The sequence below is a fragment of the Cyprinus carpio genome, chromosome A22, assembly GCF_018340385.1.
Source record: "Cyprinus carpio isolate SPL01 chromosome A22, ASM1834038v1, whole genome shotgun sequence".
NCBI lineage: Eukaryota > Metazoa > Chordata > Actinopteri > Cypriniformes > Cyprinidae > Cyprinus > Cyprinus carpio.
This window is the reverse complement of record NC_056593.1, coordinates 21671345-21686844: the sequence shown is the minus strand read 5'-3', so window position 1 is coordinate 21686844 and position 15500 is coordinate 21671345. Positions and strand designations below refer to the sequence as shown.

Genomic DNA, 15500 nt, shown 5'->3' with positions numbered 1-15500 from the left:
GTGCTTTATAAATAAAGTTGGAGTTGGAGTTGGAGTACACATTATCACTTTTTTTACATATCAAAAGAAAACAAAACCAAAGATAATACACAATCACTAGTGAAAAAATAAATAAATAAATGGCAAATTATTTTAATAATTTAAGAAATAAAAACTAAGTAATAAAATATTTATACGTAAATTATATGAACATAATCATGTTACACTTAAGGTACGATGGTAAGAGATTCAAATTAAAAAATAATTCAATTAGAGCTTACAATAGCATCAAGCTACATAAGACAATTTATGAGATTATTAGTACACTTTTACTCAAAACTCACTTTAAACCCAGATCGAGTGTTTGTAATAACTTCCTTTTGTGATCTCATGTGGAATTTGGTCATTTACTGTTGTAAAAATATGCTATTTATAGCCTTTTATATCGCTGGACAAGTTAGCTGTGACGAGTGGGGAGGGGCCGAGAGCCGTGGGAACGAAGCGAGGCCGGTGGAGTGATTGGGAAATGAGCGACACCTGCTCCAGTCACCGGTCTCGAGTCCCACGGAGGAGATCGGGAGGATACAAAAGAGGAGCGACGACAGTGAAGGAGAAGAGAGGACCAGGCCTGGGTTTTATTTTGTGTTTGGTTTTTGTTTATGCGCGGCAGTCGCCCGTGAGGGGCTGTCGCGCTGTTTTGTATTTATTTTGTCATCAAAGATTTATTTGAATGTTCACCGGTTCCCGCCTCCTTCTTCCCGTCATTATGGAGTTTTTATCGTTACATTGGTGCCGAAACCCGGGAGGAAGGAGGGACGCGCTGCCGAAGATCCCTCGCCGCTGGGGTGAATCCGCGGTGCCATGGAGTAGGGCGTAGCAGTCTGGCCCCGTGGACGCTTGAGGCGGTGGGATGGAGTGAGTTGCCGGGGACGGACGAACTTACTGCCGGCTGCACGTGATGTGGAGGGGCGGCTGCCATCCGTGAGGGGGCGGAGGAGTCGGCGACGTTCGCCAGGTGGCCAGAGCCTGCTACCATCCGCCAAGAATGGGGAGGAGCAGGGAACGGGGGACTCCTGCCAGCTGCCCGAAACCGGAGGAGCCGTCGCCGTCCACCGGGCGGCGGAGGAGTGTCGTGCCGTCCACCGAGGGCCGTCCAGTGCCACCGCCAGGCACCGCGGAGGACTTCACACAGCCGGTGGAGGGCCGAGCGGCAGCGTGTCTGGGAACCGGAATTTTTTTTTTTTTTTCTCCTCTCTCCCCTCTCTCGTCTCCCGTCGCTCCTCATCCTTCCATCTCCTTTTCTCTCGCCTCGTCTGTCCTTACCCCCGGGTTCCCGCAGGTCACCGTGAGCGGTCCCCCCCGGAGGGAGGAGGGGGGGGACTGGAGCGCAGTCTCGGGAGTACCCCCCCGGCCTGCGAGGGGTGATGGGGGTATGTGACGAGTGGGGCGGGGCCGAGAGCCGTGGGAACGAAGCGAGGCCGGTGGAGTGATTGGGAAATGAGCGACACCTGCTCCAGTCACCGGTCTCGAGTCCCACGGAGGAGATCGGAAGGATACAAAAGAGGAGCGACGACAGTGAAGGACGAGAGAGGACCAGGCCTGGGTTTTATTTTGTGTTTGGTTTTTGTTTATGCGCGGCAGTCGCCCGTGAGGGGCTGTCGCGCTGTTTTGTATTTATTTTGTCATTAAAGATTTATTTGAATGTTCACCGGTTCCCGCCTCCTTCCTGTCATTATGGAGTTTTTATCGTTACATTAGCATTTCAGATGTACATTTTCAATGTTGTTATAAAATGCCCCAAATTTCAAGCAAATCACATACAAACCATTAACTAATGTAATCGTTTGTTTATTATTTGGATATTTCGTGGGTACAGAGGTTTCTCTGTGTTGTTGTGGTCAGATATCAACACGGAAGTGTACAGGAACTGCATCACAGGATAGGACGGGGCGGGATATGATGCACAGTTATGATGGACAAGACATGGAAGAATCAGGTCTCTGTCAGTGGCAGCGCGAACACGGAAGAGTAAACACAGTGAGACAGTGCTGGGAGCGGATAATTATCACCAGATCGCGTAAATCAGTGGAAAATGAATAGAAATTACTATAAACCCTAAAGAAACATTAAATAAAAACCAGTAAATATATCTAAATATCTCCCTGTATATGCAACTTTGGACTATAAACCCTTATTGACGCTGTTCAGTGAATCTATGTGAACACAAATAAACCACTGCAGACATGACTGAATATGAATGTGTTGTGAATTTCTAATCTAAAAATGACTCATACATATTTATTATTTTGCACTCCTGACATAAATTACTAAATTACTGTCACTGCAACAATGTTTTATCAAAACAGTGGTCAAATATCGAAGCTAGAATCTTTAAACTTTCAACTGATGCACAGTTTCTCCAGATCAAGTAAGAGAGTGATGTTTAACTTGCTGTTAAAGTGAAACAACAATAATCTGGGGCTGTCGCCGATCTTTGACCAGAAAGGGGTTAAACATGTCACTTCCTGTTGCCAGCAGGTGGCGGTATGGCTATAATCAAATACGGGCATGCAGGTGTGTTCAGGACAGGACTCTTATCAGACTTGTTAAAGTTGGGGCAGATATTGGACATTGTATGTACGAGTTACAGTTATGTTTTGCTTCACTGCAGTAATAGCATGCTTTAACACTTAGCTATGTGTTGATAGCATGTTTTAGCATGGTTCTAGAATGTTGCCAGCCTATTTAACACTTGTTGATGCATTTTATTATGTTGCTATGAGTCCATAACAGTGTTAAACATGTCACTTCCTGTTGCCAGCAGGTGGCGCTATGACTGTAGTCGAATATGGGCATGTAGGTGTGTTCAGGACAGGACTCTAATCAAACTTGTAAAGTTTGAGGCAGATTGGACACTGTATGCCTGAGTTACAGTAACTTCCTTTTTCACTACATTAACAGCATGCTTTAGCATTCAGCATCGCGTTAGTTCAGTCAGGCCACGTTAGTCACGCTTGCATCAGCTGACAGTCAGCTGTTCCTGACGTGTACCAATCCAGTCTTGACACCTATCATATGCGGTCTATTTAAATTCCCATTCTTTAGCGTCTCTTCCGTCGCATCGCTGCTTGCAATTAACTCCCTCCTCCAACCCCAACTCCACCAAACTGAACCTGTAATCCAATCTAACTTTGTTCTTTCTTTACAGTCTCTTCATTGAAAGCAGTGTCTATCACATTTCGTTTACAACTCATGTAATTGTGAATTGTAATTATGTATGCATATAATGGTTCTGTTCTGTAACCCAGGGGGGTTTGTCTTGCTGCTCTCAGGCGTGTGGAGTCTTGCCCAGAACATAACCATACCGCCAACACTAACTGTATGCAATATAATTGTCATAAATATACTTGACGGAAGTGGTCCTGATTGAAACTTAGCTAAGTGCTGCTAGCATGGTTAAGTATGTTTCTATACTTTTTAATATGTTGCCAGCAGTCCATAACGGGTACTTGACACTGGACTTCAGGCATTTTGGCACTTCACTTTTTAATATGTTGCCAGCAGGTCAAATGTGTGCAGTTTGGGGCAGATTGATAACAGTGTTAAACATGACACTTCCTGTTGCCGGCAGATGGCGCTATGACTACAACCGAATACAGGCATGTTGATGTGTTCAGGGCAGGACTCAAATGTGTGCAGTTTGGGGCAGATTGGGCATTACTTGCCTGAGTTACAGCAACTTCCTGTTTCATGGCGAAACATCAAATTTTGTCAGGCCGCCAGGGACCTGCCCCTTGACGAAAACTTCGCAATTTAACGTCACAAAGGTCTTATGATGGCCCTCACCAAAGAAGAAGAAGAAGAAGTAGAAGAAGAAGAAGAAGAAGAAGAAGAAGAAGAAGAAGAAGAAGAAGAAGAAGAAGAAATGGAGCAATTCCAAGAGGGTCCTTGCACCGCGGTGCTCGGGCCCTAATAACAATTTTATATTATTGTTCCTATGACAGTAATACCCATATTGTAAATCAATTGCATTGTACAATAAATTAAAATAAGTATTTCACAGGAATATTATTTTACTTTACACTACAATAGGGAAATTACAATACTTTTCTCCTAATTTCTACACTTAGAAAGAAAGAAATTAGAGCCAGCCACTGCATTTTAATCATGATACAAACAAAGATGCTGCACACTTGTAGCATGAGCAGTATTCTATTTAAATATGATATATTATTTTAACAATTTAAGTAAAAACAGAATAGTATGACTTTAGCTATGTGAAATTATACTAAAACATGGCTGTCAAACTCAATTCCTGGAGGGCCGGAGCCCTGCAGAGTTTAGATTTAATCCTTATTAAACCAACCTGATCCAACCAGACAAGTCCTTAAGGTTATTTGAAAACTATATGGTACTGTATGAGTGTTGGAGTAGGGTTTGAACAAAACTCTGCTGGGCTCCAGTCCTCCAGGAATTGAGTTTGACACCCCTGTACTAAAACGCATGCACACAAAAACAGCAGACTGGCTGAATGAAAATGCAAAATGTATTCTCTGACAGCAGGTAGCACTTCTGGAACAGCAGTGATGAAGTGTTTCCTTGGTTACTCCTACAAACAAAGCAGGACTACACTTATTAACACTAGTTTAATATGCATTATACGAAGGTAAGAGGGGAAAATGCCATAGGGATTTTTTTGAAGACAGTCAATTCCCTTCAGAAATACATTCATATAAACCCCTACCCCAATATTTATATTTTTATTCCAATAAACTGTGCCTCTACAATATTTTCTCTGTTCGTGTCTGTTAATTTTAGGTTTTGTTTGCAAGTGATAAACCCTTGAGGTTTAATTTTGATGGAACTGCAGTTGAGGAATTTTTTTTTCTTTTCTTTTTTTTCTTTTTCTTTTTTTTTTTTTTTTTGTGGACAACTCCAGCTTCAGTAAAAACAGGTTTACAAATGCTCAATACAAATCTAGTGAAATACTGTAGTTTTTTTTTTTTTTTTTTCAATTATTTGTTATTTTTGCCTGCCCCATATAAAGTGATCATTGCCGAGCACATCGGTTAGTCTCGACTTGCAGCGCTATGATTCTGTTCCGCGCTTCTGACTAATGTTTTTGAACATAGTAAACAATAATGCGTGGTACTGTAGGGAGCGGCCAGAAGCAGCAACGAAATGTAGCAAAGTTACTTACCTGTTCAGGGCTTCAAGTCAGTTTCATCGTAAATAGGCTACTGTATTTTTTTGTTTGTTTGTTTTTTTTTTTTAGTTAAGTATTAAACTAAATTTTTGCCTATAGTATCCCATTATTATCCTCAGTCACAATACTGTTTGATACAATATCATTATATCATTATTACTGTAAAGCTGCATTAATAAATTTAGCAGACAGATGTTCACATTGATTTATAGTAAAGGAGGGAGCTAGAGCAAACAACACAAAAATATGTGTCATAAAAATGCAATAATGTTTTGTATCATTTTTCAATAAAATATATTGTACTAATTTTGACATTTGGGCACTTGAGAAAATTAATTGAAAAATATTTGAATGAAAAATGCTATAGGTTTGTTAATATTGGGTATTAAAGTGATTTTAAGATAAAATAATAACACGTTGTCCTAATGTAATACTTTGAATTTTATAGTCAAGTCACCTTTATTTATATAGCGCTTTTAACAATACAGACTGTAACAAAGCAACTGAACAGCATTAAATAGGAAAATAATGTGTCATTAAAGCAAAAAGGCAGTTCATCATTGAATTCAATGTCATCATCCAGCTCAGTTCAGTTTAAAAAGTGTCTATGCAATCAAGTCGACGATATCGCTGGAAATTAAGTGTCCCCAACTAAACAAGCCAGAGGCGACAACGGCAAGGAACCAAAACTTCATCAGTGACAGAAATGGAGAAAAAAACCTTAGGAGAAACCAGGCTCAGACGAGGCTGTAAAATAATGCTTCTACGGTGTAATTAAAATAATATTAAACGACTGTCTGTCAATTTCCCATCATGCATTTGGATTTACAATAAAAACATGAATACAATGCGTTGTTGTGAAATGTATTAATTGCTAACAGTGCAGTCACCAGACAGAGGATTCACCCATTAGCATTATATAACTGAGATGGCCCAACATTTAGACACATAACAGTAAACCAAGTTTATAAATATATATATAGAAAAAGAGTAGAGAGATAGAGTAGAAAAAAATGTCTTGATTTTGATTTTGTAGCCTAAATTGGCTTAGTCATAGCCAGCTTCATCTTTTCTAGATTTTGGCCAGATGTTTTAAATGAGGAAAAAAAAAAAAGATTTCCCAGTCAAAACTTTAAAGACATTAAAGCATTTTTTTCAATATATTTAAAATGTTTGCTGCGTGGATAAAAAACGCTACTTGTATAAAATTTGAGAGTGTTTAGCATATGAGAGTGTTTTGAGAGGAAAAAAATATAGGCCTATGTCACATTTTATTATTACATTCAGAAATAATGTAGGCTAAAATACCGAAAAATCAAAATGTTTACAAACATTATAAACACAGGCTATTTTATTCCCTTCCCTTTACAACAAATCCTCTGTATTTAACAGTATTTAGGCTATATAAACGTCAAGCCAAAAATAAATTAATTTAAAGGGAAACTGAAGCCTATACCTCTCGTTTGGCACAAATACAAATGTTTCCATATTTGCAACGTATTTGGATGCTAAAATAATATTTATTACATATGGGTTTTACACTCAGCTCGCATTATCTACGTAAATCATCATCCTTCACAAAGGCTGTAACAACACAGTGATGCTCTGGTCATGCTGAACGCAACAAAGGACTATTTCAACTGAGCATTGTAACTTTTATATGTTTCTTTGTAGGTGTTTTGTTTTGACAATAAACAGGCTGCGAAGTCAAGGGAGCAAAAATGTTGTGTGCGCACATGAGGCGCCAGTGCGATCACTGCATTGTTTTCCCAAATGTTAATTGTAATTTAGTCAGATACCAACGCTGGTTTGTCAAACAAGCAAGACATCATTCATCACTGTAAAGTGATAATAATAATGATGATGACAATAAAGAAAGAAAGAATGAAAAGAAAAGAAAACTGTAAACTTTTGAAAAATAGAGAACGGCTTTCCACCCTCATATTCCTTTATGTGAACTTTGGATCACGTCACAATGAATAGAAACTCAGCACATTTTTTTTCCTTTCATTTTGTTAATCTGTTAATGATTTAAGTGAAATATATTTATACGTTTTTGTGCCCTGGTCTGCTGCTGCGCTTCACTGACAATGACCTGTTTCAATGGCAAACGCTTTAGAAGTTCACTGACGACTTGTCACCAGATTTTGTCACGCAATTAATCGTTCGTTCTCGAAATTGAAAGTGATCAAGACATTTCTCTAGTGCACAATGTTACAAGAAAGAAGACTCCCCAGTTTAGCTGTAAGTAATAGGATTCTCCACGCTCGCAACATTGACAATAACCTGCAGTCAAAGACTTTGCACACCAAAATGCTCGGAGAGCACGAAGGATTCAGAATTTGTTTTTGCTTGTTTGTGGTTGTCAGTTAATAAAAATAATAAATAAGTTAATTTCAAAAGTTCAAAAATTAACACAAATATAAATACCCTCAAAATGTATCATATACATCTATTACTTTAATAAATTTAATTTTTTATTTTTTTTTTACTGTTCATATACTGAAAGACATGAACAAGACTTTTGCTTGTATAGTTTTTTTAAACAGTTAGTGAGTCTTATGTAGGACAGTGTTTGAACTGAAACATGTTGGCCATTAGCCTATATGAAATGCATCAATGCAATGATAATTCACCACATTCATGACTGATAAATCAGTTATGTAAATGGGAGAGACGGACTCAGCAGTATACTTGCAGCAGGCGGACAATAAGTTTTCGTAGCTACATGACATCACTGCTGGTGGGAGGGGCCCCATCTCGTTCTTTGCGGGGGGCCTGAAGAAACAGAAAAAACTGAGACAGACTAAACCCAGAAGAACTGTGGCAATGTCTCAAAGACGCTTCAAGAAACCTACAAATGTACCTGAATAACTATGAGCAAATGCACCTAGGGCAAAAGCTGTTTTAAACGCAAAGGGTGGTCACACCAAATGTTGATTTGATTTAGTTAATAGAAGTTAACTGATAAAGAAAATCTATTTATGGCATTATTTTTGACAGCATCCTCATTTTACAGTATTTTTTACACAAGTGCCAAACTTTTCACTGTACTATATAGCTTTACAGGTTGGTTTCTTGAGATCAGATCTCTGTGGAACACTGGCTGTTGTCAGATTACTTGTGCATACAAAAATCTCACTGGATTATTACAATTAATGGTAAATATAATGTTTGAAATGTAAACTGATATTTCCTACTGACACACAACAAAAGATAGAAATAACTTAAAACCATTTTTTGTTGGTGAAAATACTAGTAGCCTAAGACTTTTGCACAGTAGTAGCTTTTGTGTGGGTTTAAGAAGTGTACTTAAAAACATTTTCACACATCTCCTCCAAAATGACCAACAACCAAATTAGTTTATATGTGAAGAAATTAGTTTATTCACAAACTTTTTATGAGACGAGTATTTGACAAACTACTCAGCAAACTACTTCCTTTCACCGCTGCTTTCTGATGGTTTCCCTTATGAAAATTAAAAAAAATAATAATAATAAAATAAATAAATATATAAACATGGTTATAATAGTTAAACCACAAAGTAACCATGTTTTTGCTACACTAATCATAGTTTAACCATGGTATTTGTAGAAAATCTGGTAATAGTATTTTATATTTCAAATACATATTTTAAATAAATGTAGTGAAATACTGCCCGTCCCTGATGACAACGATGGGAGCTGAGAGGCATCAGTGGAGCAGATGAATCCAGTGGACTAGATGGAACCAGCGGTGAAAGCAGGGAAAACAGTGTGGGCAGGTGACAAGATGGGACTGGACCCGCTACAGGATTTCTTCATTGAGTTCAGGGGTGATGTCGATGGTGGGAGCTGACTTTGCAGTAAAACAGATGAGCCAGTGCATCTCAACCTGCTCAGAAGAGGACTGACCTCACAATACAGACTCCAGGATGGACCCAGTGGTTGGCTCTGGCTCGGTGGTAAGAGATGGCTCTCGCTCATGGTCCGTGGTGGGCATTTGCTCAGGTGTTGAACTCAGGTTCACAATAGAAGATCTTTCATGCTCTCTATAGGACACTCCAGACAGGGATGTTGAGTCCCGTCCCATCAGAGAGATGGCTGCTGGAGATGGAAAATGGGCCAAGGAGTCAGAGAAGGTGTTTTGTTGTCCTTGGTGACTCCCACGGTAAGAGAGAATGCACACAACCATAGGGTATACAATCCACAAACTCAGCAAAGGGACAATGATCCTCCCCCAACACACTCTCAGAAATAAAGATACAACAGCTGTCACTGGGGCAGTACCTTTTCAAAAGGTACACTTTTGTACCTATTAGGTTCTAATATGTACACTTTAAGTAGCAATATGGACCTTTAAGGTACCAAAATGGACCCTTTAGGTACAAATATGTACCTTTTGAAAAGGTACCGCCCCAGTGACAGCTGTTGCACCTTTATTTCTGAGAGTGCAGTAACATCTGGTCAAGGCTCTCGCCAGCCCCAGATGAGAGGTGTGAATCTCTAATGATCTCAGCAAATGTCATCGTATAAATACAGTGTCTGGCTGTTCTGCAAGTAACAGTCTCTCTTGTTTAAGATTCAGGTCGGTTCATCTGTCATGTAAATATTGTTACTGAAAAGATGCATGATATATCACAAAGAATATTTTAATCAACACAGAGAATATTCACAAGACTACACAGATAATTTAATCATATTTAACTCTGAACCAACAAAGAATTGAAGAACCATGTGTATAAATAAACAAGAGCGAAAAAAGGGACCTAAAAGAGTCGATAGGTGACAACAATCATTAACTAAGGAAACAATAAGAGGGAGTAATTAAGGTTAAAAATGAAACTTAAGGAACATGTAAATATGAACAGAAATACAACAAAATTTAATTAAACACAACAAAAAATAATTTAATTTAATGTATTTATTCATTTATTTTGTTTACATTTGTTACCCTTGAATTGGAAAGTTAGTTTTGTGTAAGAGCTCATTGTTTCCTGAAGGTGTTTACTGACACAGTTTCTTGTTTATTGCAGATTGGTTCAATAGTTTCTCTTCTTATAATGAGAAGAATGTTTGTCTATGTAAAGGATTTATTCCACACATTAATTCTGACATGTTATTTCAGTGACAGAGGCTCAGGTGCAGTATTAATGTCCTTAAGAGAAAAAAAGAGACTCTCTATAATCTATACTGATTCATCAACACAGTTTCACTGATCCTTTATAAACAGTAAACCCAGCATAGAGCGGCTGAGTGAATGTGGTCTGGACTGTGTGGATGAGGCTCATTGTGTGAGAGACACTGTAGAAGGACAGAGTTCCTACACTGTGATCCACATACACTCCTATTCTCCTGCTGATGGTCTTTACATGGAGATCAGTCTCTATGTTTTTGTGTCTGAATGAATAACTGGAGGAAGAGCAGTACAGACTCCAGGACTGATCATTACGTCCAAACACACACTCAACACCTCCCTTCCTGTTGATGCTCTTATATGAGACTGATATATACACACGTCCACTCCACTCAATCTCCCAGTAACAGCGTCCACACACACTCTCTCTACACAACACTTGCTCCCAAAGATCAAATCTGTCTGGATGATCAGGATACGACTGGACTGTGTCAGAGAATGTAATCACTCTGTTGCTCTCAGACAGACGGAGGCGTTTATTCACTGTGTTTGGATCCAGAGTGAACTGATGGGAATCTGATGGAGATAAAACACATCACGATCAGGAATTATGAATCTGTTTGAACATTTCATGCAGCTGAACTCTTCATGTTCAGTGTATCATCAGATTACCAGGTATCCTAAGCAAATCATCACTTACTGCATCAATTAAAACTCTCGTGTCATGTTTTCTTTAACCTTTATAGGCAGAACAAGAACACAAAAGTGAGATTTACTGCTTGTTTTCTTACTGACTTACATTGTAGGAAGTCGTTCCTGATCCTGGGAACAATGTTGGTGACTGTGACTGTGGAAATCAAGACATGGACAGTGTGATTCTCATGGCAAGAGAAAATTATCCCTGCACCCATTCCCAAGACATTTCTAATATGATGTTCTACATGAATATCTCATTTATGAAATCACACAAGATCTTTTTGAGCTTGTCTTCTCCAACAGAAAAAAAAAAAAAAAAAATTCTCCAACAGTGAAAGGATATTTTGAAAAATGTCTCTGCTGTTTACGGAGCCCAAATCATGACTGTATACATGAACTGATTAAAGATTTGATTTAATATGAGAGAATATTACTCGGGTTTCATTCTGTCCATCATACAAATCCCATTGCTTCAGAAGACTTGGGTTAAAGCACTGAAGTTGTATGGATTACTTTTATGCATTAGCAGTTGTATTATATGCACGGAGCCCCCCACATAGCATGCAAAAGAATAAAATAAAAATTATGAAAGAATAAAATAAAGCATATTTCATCATATTTGGAAACTTGTAAGGGTTCAGTTTGAGCAGATGATTTTAGCATCACTGTCATTGTCAGAGCGCTTTCCCCCAGTACATTCAGCATCTGGATCATATACACAATCTCAGCCATATTCTCAAAACAATCATTTTCAGTGCCTTCAAAATCAATATTTTGCTGATTGTGGTGGCTTTTGTTGCTTCTGTGAGAAATCACTCTCAAAGTCTTGAGGTCTTGAGAGAATTTATTATCAGTGATAATGAAGCCGAGAGACTGCAGAGAATCTAAAGAGTCTGTGACTACACACTCTTTTATACAGTTTTTTCTCAAGGCGTGTTCTGTACATTTCATACATAGTCGTAGCAGACAGGAGGCCTCAATTTATGTTTTATGAAATGAAGAGGCCCCATCGTATATTTTGTCTAATTTCAAAACTGGACGTGCAACTTTGCCATATGTCCACACATTTCATTCTCACGCAGGCTTCTATACACACAGGCAAATACATGATTTTGATAGTAAAAAATCTTAATACATAAATGGTAGTATTGCAAACAGATCTCTCAAGTGCTTTTTACTAAATTATTAGTATTACTTATACTACACTAATAGTATCATTGGTGTCAATTATTATTTCTTATTCACATTATATTGTGAATATGCTATTTATTCTTGAATAAATATGTTGTAATGTTGTTTTCTCAACATTAAACGTGCTGTTAATTTATCAAACACTATCAGAAAATTATGTTAATTCAATGTGTAACTAGCCTATAATGTAATCATCTATAAACCTATGAGAGATTTAAAGATTGATTCAAGACTAAACATTAATAACTTGAAATGTTAAAGAGCATCTGCACAACAGACCTAATGTGGGAATCACCAAGATCACACTTGACAAATTGTGCCTTCTTAAAGGCCACATCTGTAAGAACTAACTCAAATTTTGGGTTTCTCTGTACAGACAGTAATCGATATTTACCTCTCATCAGTTTTGATTTGGGTCCAACAAGCACAGGATCCTCAATGCTGCTGTCAGCCTGATCTGTGTGAGAGAGAAACAGATCAGAATGATACAGTAAAATTAAACCACATAAACACATCAGCAAAGCAAAGAGGAAAACTTCAGCTTAAAGCCAACATATATATGAAAAAAAAAATTAATTTCAATTTTTATTTTATTTATTTACAGGGAAATTAATTTCAATTTTTATTTTATTTATTTTTTTAATGGCACATTAAATTCCATTTTATTTTATTTATTTTTTTAATGGCACATTTAATTTCAGTTTCACTTCAAACGGTTACCTTGCTTTTGTTTGTTCTCTAACTCATTAGCCAGGTTGTTATGGTTCATCTTCCGCAGGATGTCCACCGTGATCTTCTCAGCTTCTTCTGGTCCAAAGCGCTTTAGCAGCAGATCTACTGTGTCAGTAGTGTCTGCCTTCTCCAGAGCAGCAGCTGAAAGGATCTTATGATTCTTTAAGAACCATTTAAACCTCTTCAGTCCTTCTGTGTCTAGATCATCCAGAGTGGCCAGAAGCCGCTCTGGAACATACGCCATCATCTTTCACCGATTCACTCCTGCAGAATAAGTAGTCAGTAACTGTCATCTGATTTGTGTTAAACAGCTGTATGTACTTTGAAATGGTTATATAATTGTTTATTAATGAAAAAAAAAAAAACTATTGTGATACATTCTTAGTGAACTGTGTATTTACTAACTTACCATGAAAAATTAGGACGTTTGTATACGTTTCTTGTTCTGTACATGCGCCCTTGTCCTTGAAACTTGTCCTTCGGAAAGTTTTAGTTTAAACTAAACCAAAACCTTACAGGAAACAAATTAAACTGGTTTTTCAAGTGACATGAGTGTTTTGTGTTGTGACGTGTAAGCCAAATCAGATGTCAGAGGCAGTATGTGGTTTCTTCTCATTGGTCAGTAACACCTGTCAATATGTATTATGAAGAATACAACATTGTTCATCAATAATCCTCCCTCTGCTCAAGAGATGTTAACACAGTTAATAAATTCATGTTTAATTATAAAGTATACTTGTATCTAGGTAATCTTTGTACTCCTCATAATAACACCCCAAACATGACATTGTGTCAGTGTAAACAGACTTTATGAGCAAGGATGGATGTTGCCGGAGTTCAAACACCTGCAATGAACTGGGAAGCAGCCAATCTGCCTGAAGCATGGTGCAAGTTCAAACAGCACACAGAGATAATGTTCAGGACCTCTGGGGAAAAAAAGAATGAAAATGTAGGTTTGAAGAGCCAATTTAATACATGATCACTGACTGCAGGCAGAGCAAAGATCGTATTATGTTGAGCCCAAAGCAAATGTGTTATTTGCACATTATAATTCCATGAGATCATGAGCGTTCTGAGCTTGTTAAGAAGGACTGTAATTATGCGAACAGTTACGAGATGAACTCTATAAGTACAAGAAGTTCAATATGATATCAATATTTTTTGTTACAATTAAAACAATATTGGTATCAATACTGATTATTTCTTAAATGGGTATGTGGGTAAGTTAAAACATTCCATTTAAAGACAAATCACATTTACAAGACACAAACTGGCCATTAATAACAAATTTATCACAAAAGCAAATATGAGCACATTTAATAAAATTCTGTGTACCAATAGGTTAAACTCAAATTTTACTGAAATAGCGTGATTAAATAATAATACATTTATTATAAAAAAGGGTATCTTAAGGATTTTTAAATCCTTTGGCAACATATTACACCATAAAATGACAGTTACAACAGTTAAAACAGTTACGATATGAACTCTACAACGTCATCGTATACATCAGCCAGGTGAGGATATTCCTGTCACAGTCAAACTGTCCAGAAAGTCACTATCTGACAAGGATACAAGCCTTAGTGAAAGTATATACATTCAATATTCAGTCTTCCTGTAAGTGACTCAAAGTTGGAAGAAATCAGAGCTCAAAAAAGAAGAAGGAAAAAAGAAAGGATCCACAATTTCAGCCATTTAAAGGAGTCGTATAAAAAGAGTTCTGCCTGAGGAAAAGAGAGGAAAATGTCCCCTGGATCCACTGGAATGAGCTTTCTCACCTGTGTGGATTAATCTTCAATGGTGAGAAGATTGTTGTTCCTGCAAGCCTTCGTCCAGACATCCCGTCACATGAAATGACCATAAGGGACGTTGGCTAACATGCTCATTTACAGTAAATACTGTAGCTCACGTTGTACCTGGTTTTACTACAAATTAAACCTAAAAACCATGGTTTTACTAAAAAAAAAAAAAAAAAAAAAAAAAAAAAAAAAAACATGGTTACTATAATAAAAACCACGGTAACCACAAATTAACCATGATTTTGCTACACTTACCATAGTTTAATCATGGTATTTGTAGTAAAACTATGGTTATAAAAATAGTACTAAATATGCCAAAAACCATAATTACTACACTTTTACTATAGTAAAACCATGGTTAATTTTCATAAGGGCTTCCCTCTGCCCAGTTAAACCCAGCTACTTTCCAGTTGTCCACTGCCTATTATGACCGAAGAATTGATTTACACACATTTTATAGCCGCATTCATTTCAAGCCAATAGGCTACGTTTATTATACAGTTGTGTTATACAAGCATTATATACCACCAGAAAATACACATTTATTTTTTATAAATAGATTAGTCTATGTGGAAATTGATTTTTTTTATTCACCGTTTTTCTAAGCTGGCGCAAAATACAGTGTATCACAGATCACATCAGGTCATCTGTAATGTATCTGCTTGTTTTACAATCTCTTTTTTTTGTAATCAATTTTTTTATTGTTTTTAATTCAACAAAACAATATCCATTCAAATAAACAAAACAGGGAAGGGGGAGCAACAGACACATAATTCTTTTTA

At 37.5% G+C, this 15500-nt stretch overlaps 1 protein-coding gene across 1 annotated transcript; it reads right to left on the bottom strand.

The window, feature by feature from the left end:
- Positions 1–10069: 10069 nt before the first annotated feature.
- LOC109081936 (tripartite motif-containing protein 16-like) lies at positions 10070–13489 on the bottom strand. The gene is made up of 5 exons (XM_019096895.2): positions 13329–13489; positions 12908–13183; positions 12582–12644; positions 11100–11147; positions 10070–10876 (listed from the first exon to the last, which is right to left on the bottom strand). The coding sequence occupies exons 2-5, from the start codon at positions 13164–13166 to the stop codon at positions 10365–10367; spliced, it is 882 nt and encodes a 293-aa protein (XP_018952440.1). The 5' UTR covers positions 13167–13183; positions 13329–13489; the 3' UTR covers positions 10070–10364.
- Between the last annotated feature and the right edge of the window lie 2011 nt (positions 13490–15500).

Coding starts and splice junctions, on each gene's coding strand:
- LOC109081936 (XM_019096895.2), bottom strand. CDS start 13,166: ATGATGGCGTATGTTCCAGAGCGGCTTCTGGCCACTCTGGATGATCTA. Junction 12,645..12,907: donor AGAGAACAAACAAAAGCAAG/GTAACCGTTTGA, acceptor TCTCTCACACAG/ATCAGGCTGACAGCAGCATT. Junction 10,877..11,099: donor CAGGAACGACTTCCTACAAT/GTAAGTCAGTAA, acceptor TATCTCCATCAG/ATTCCCATCAGTTCACTCTG.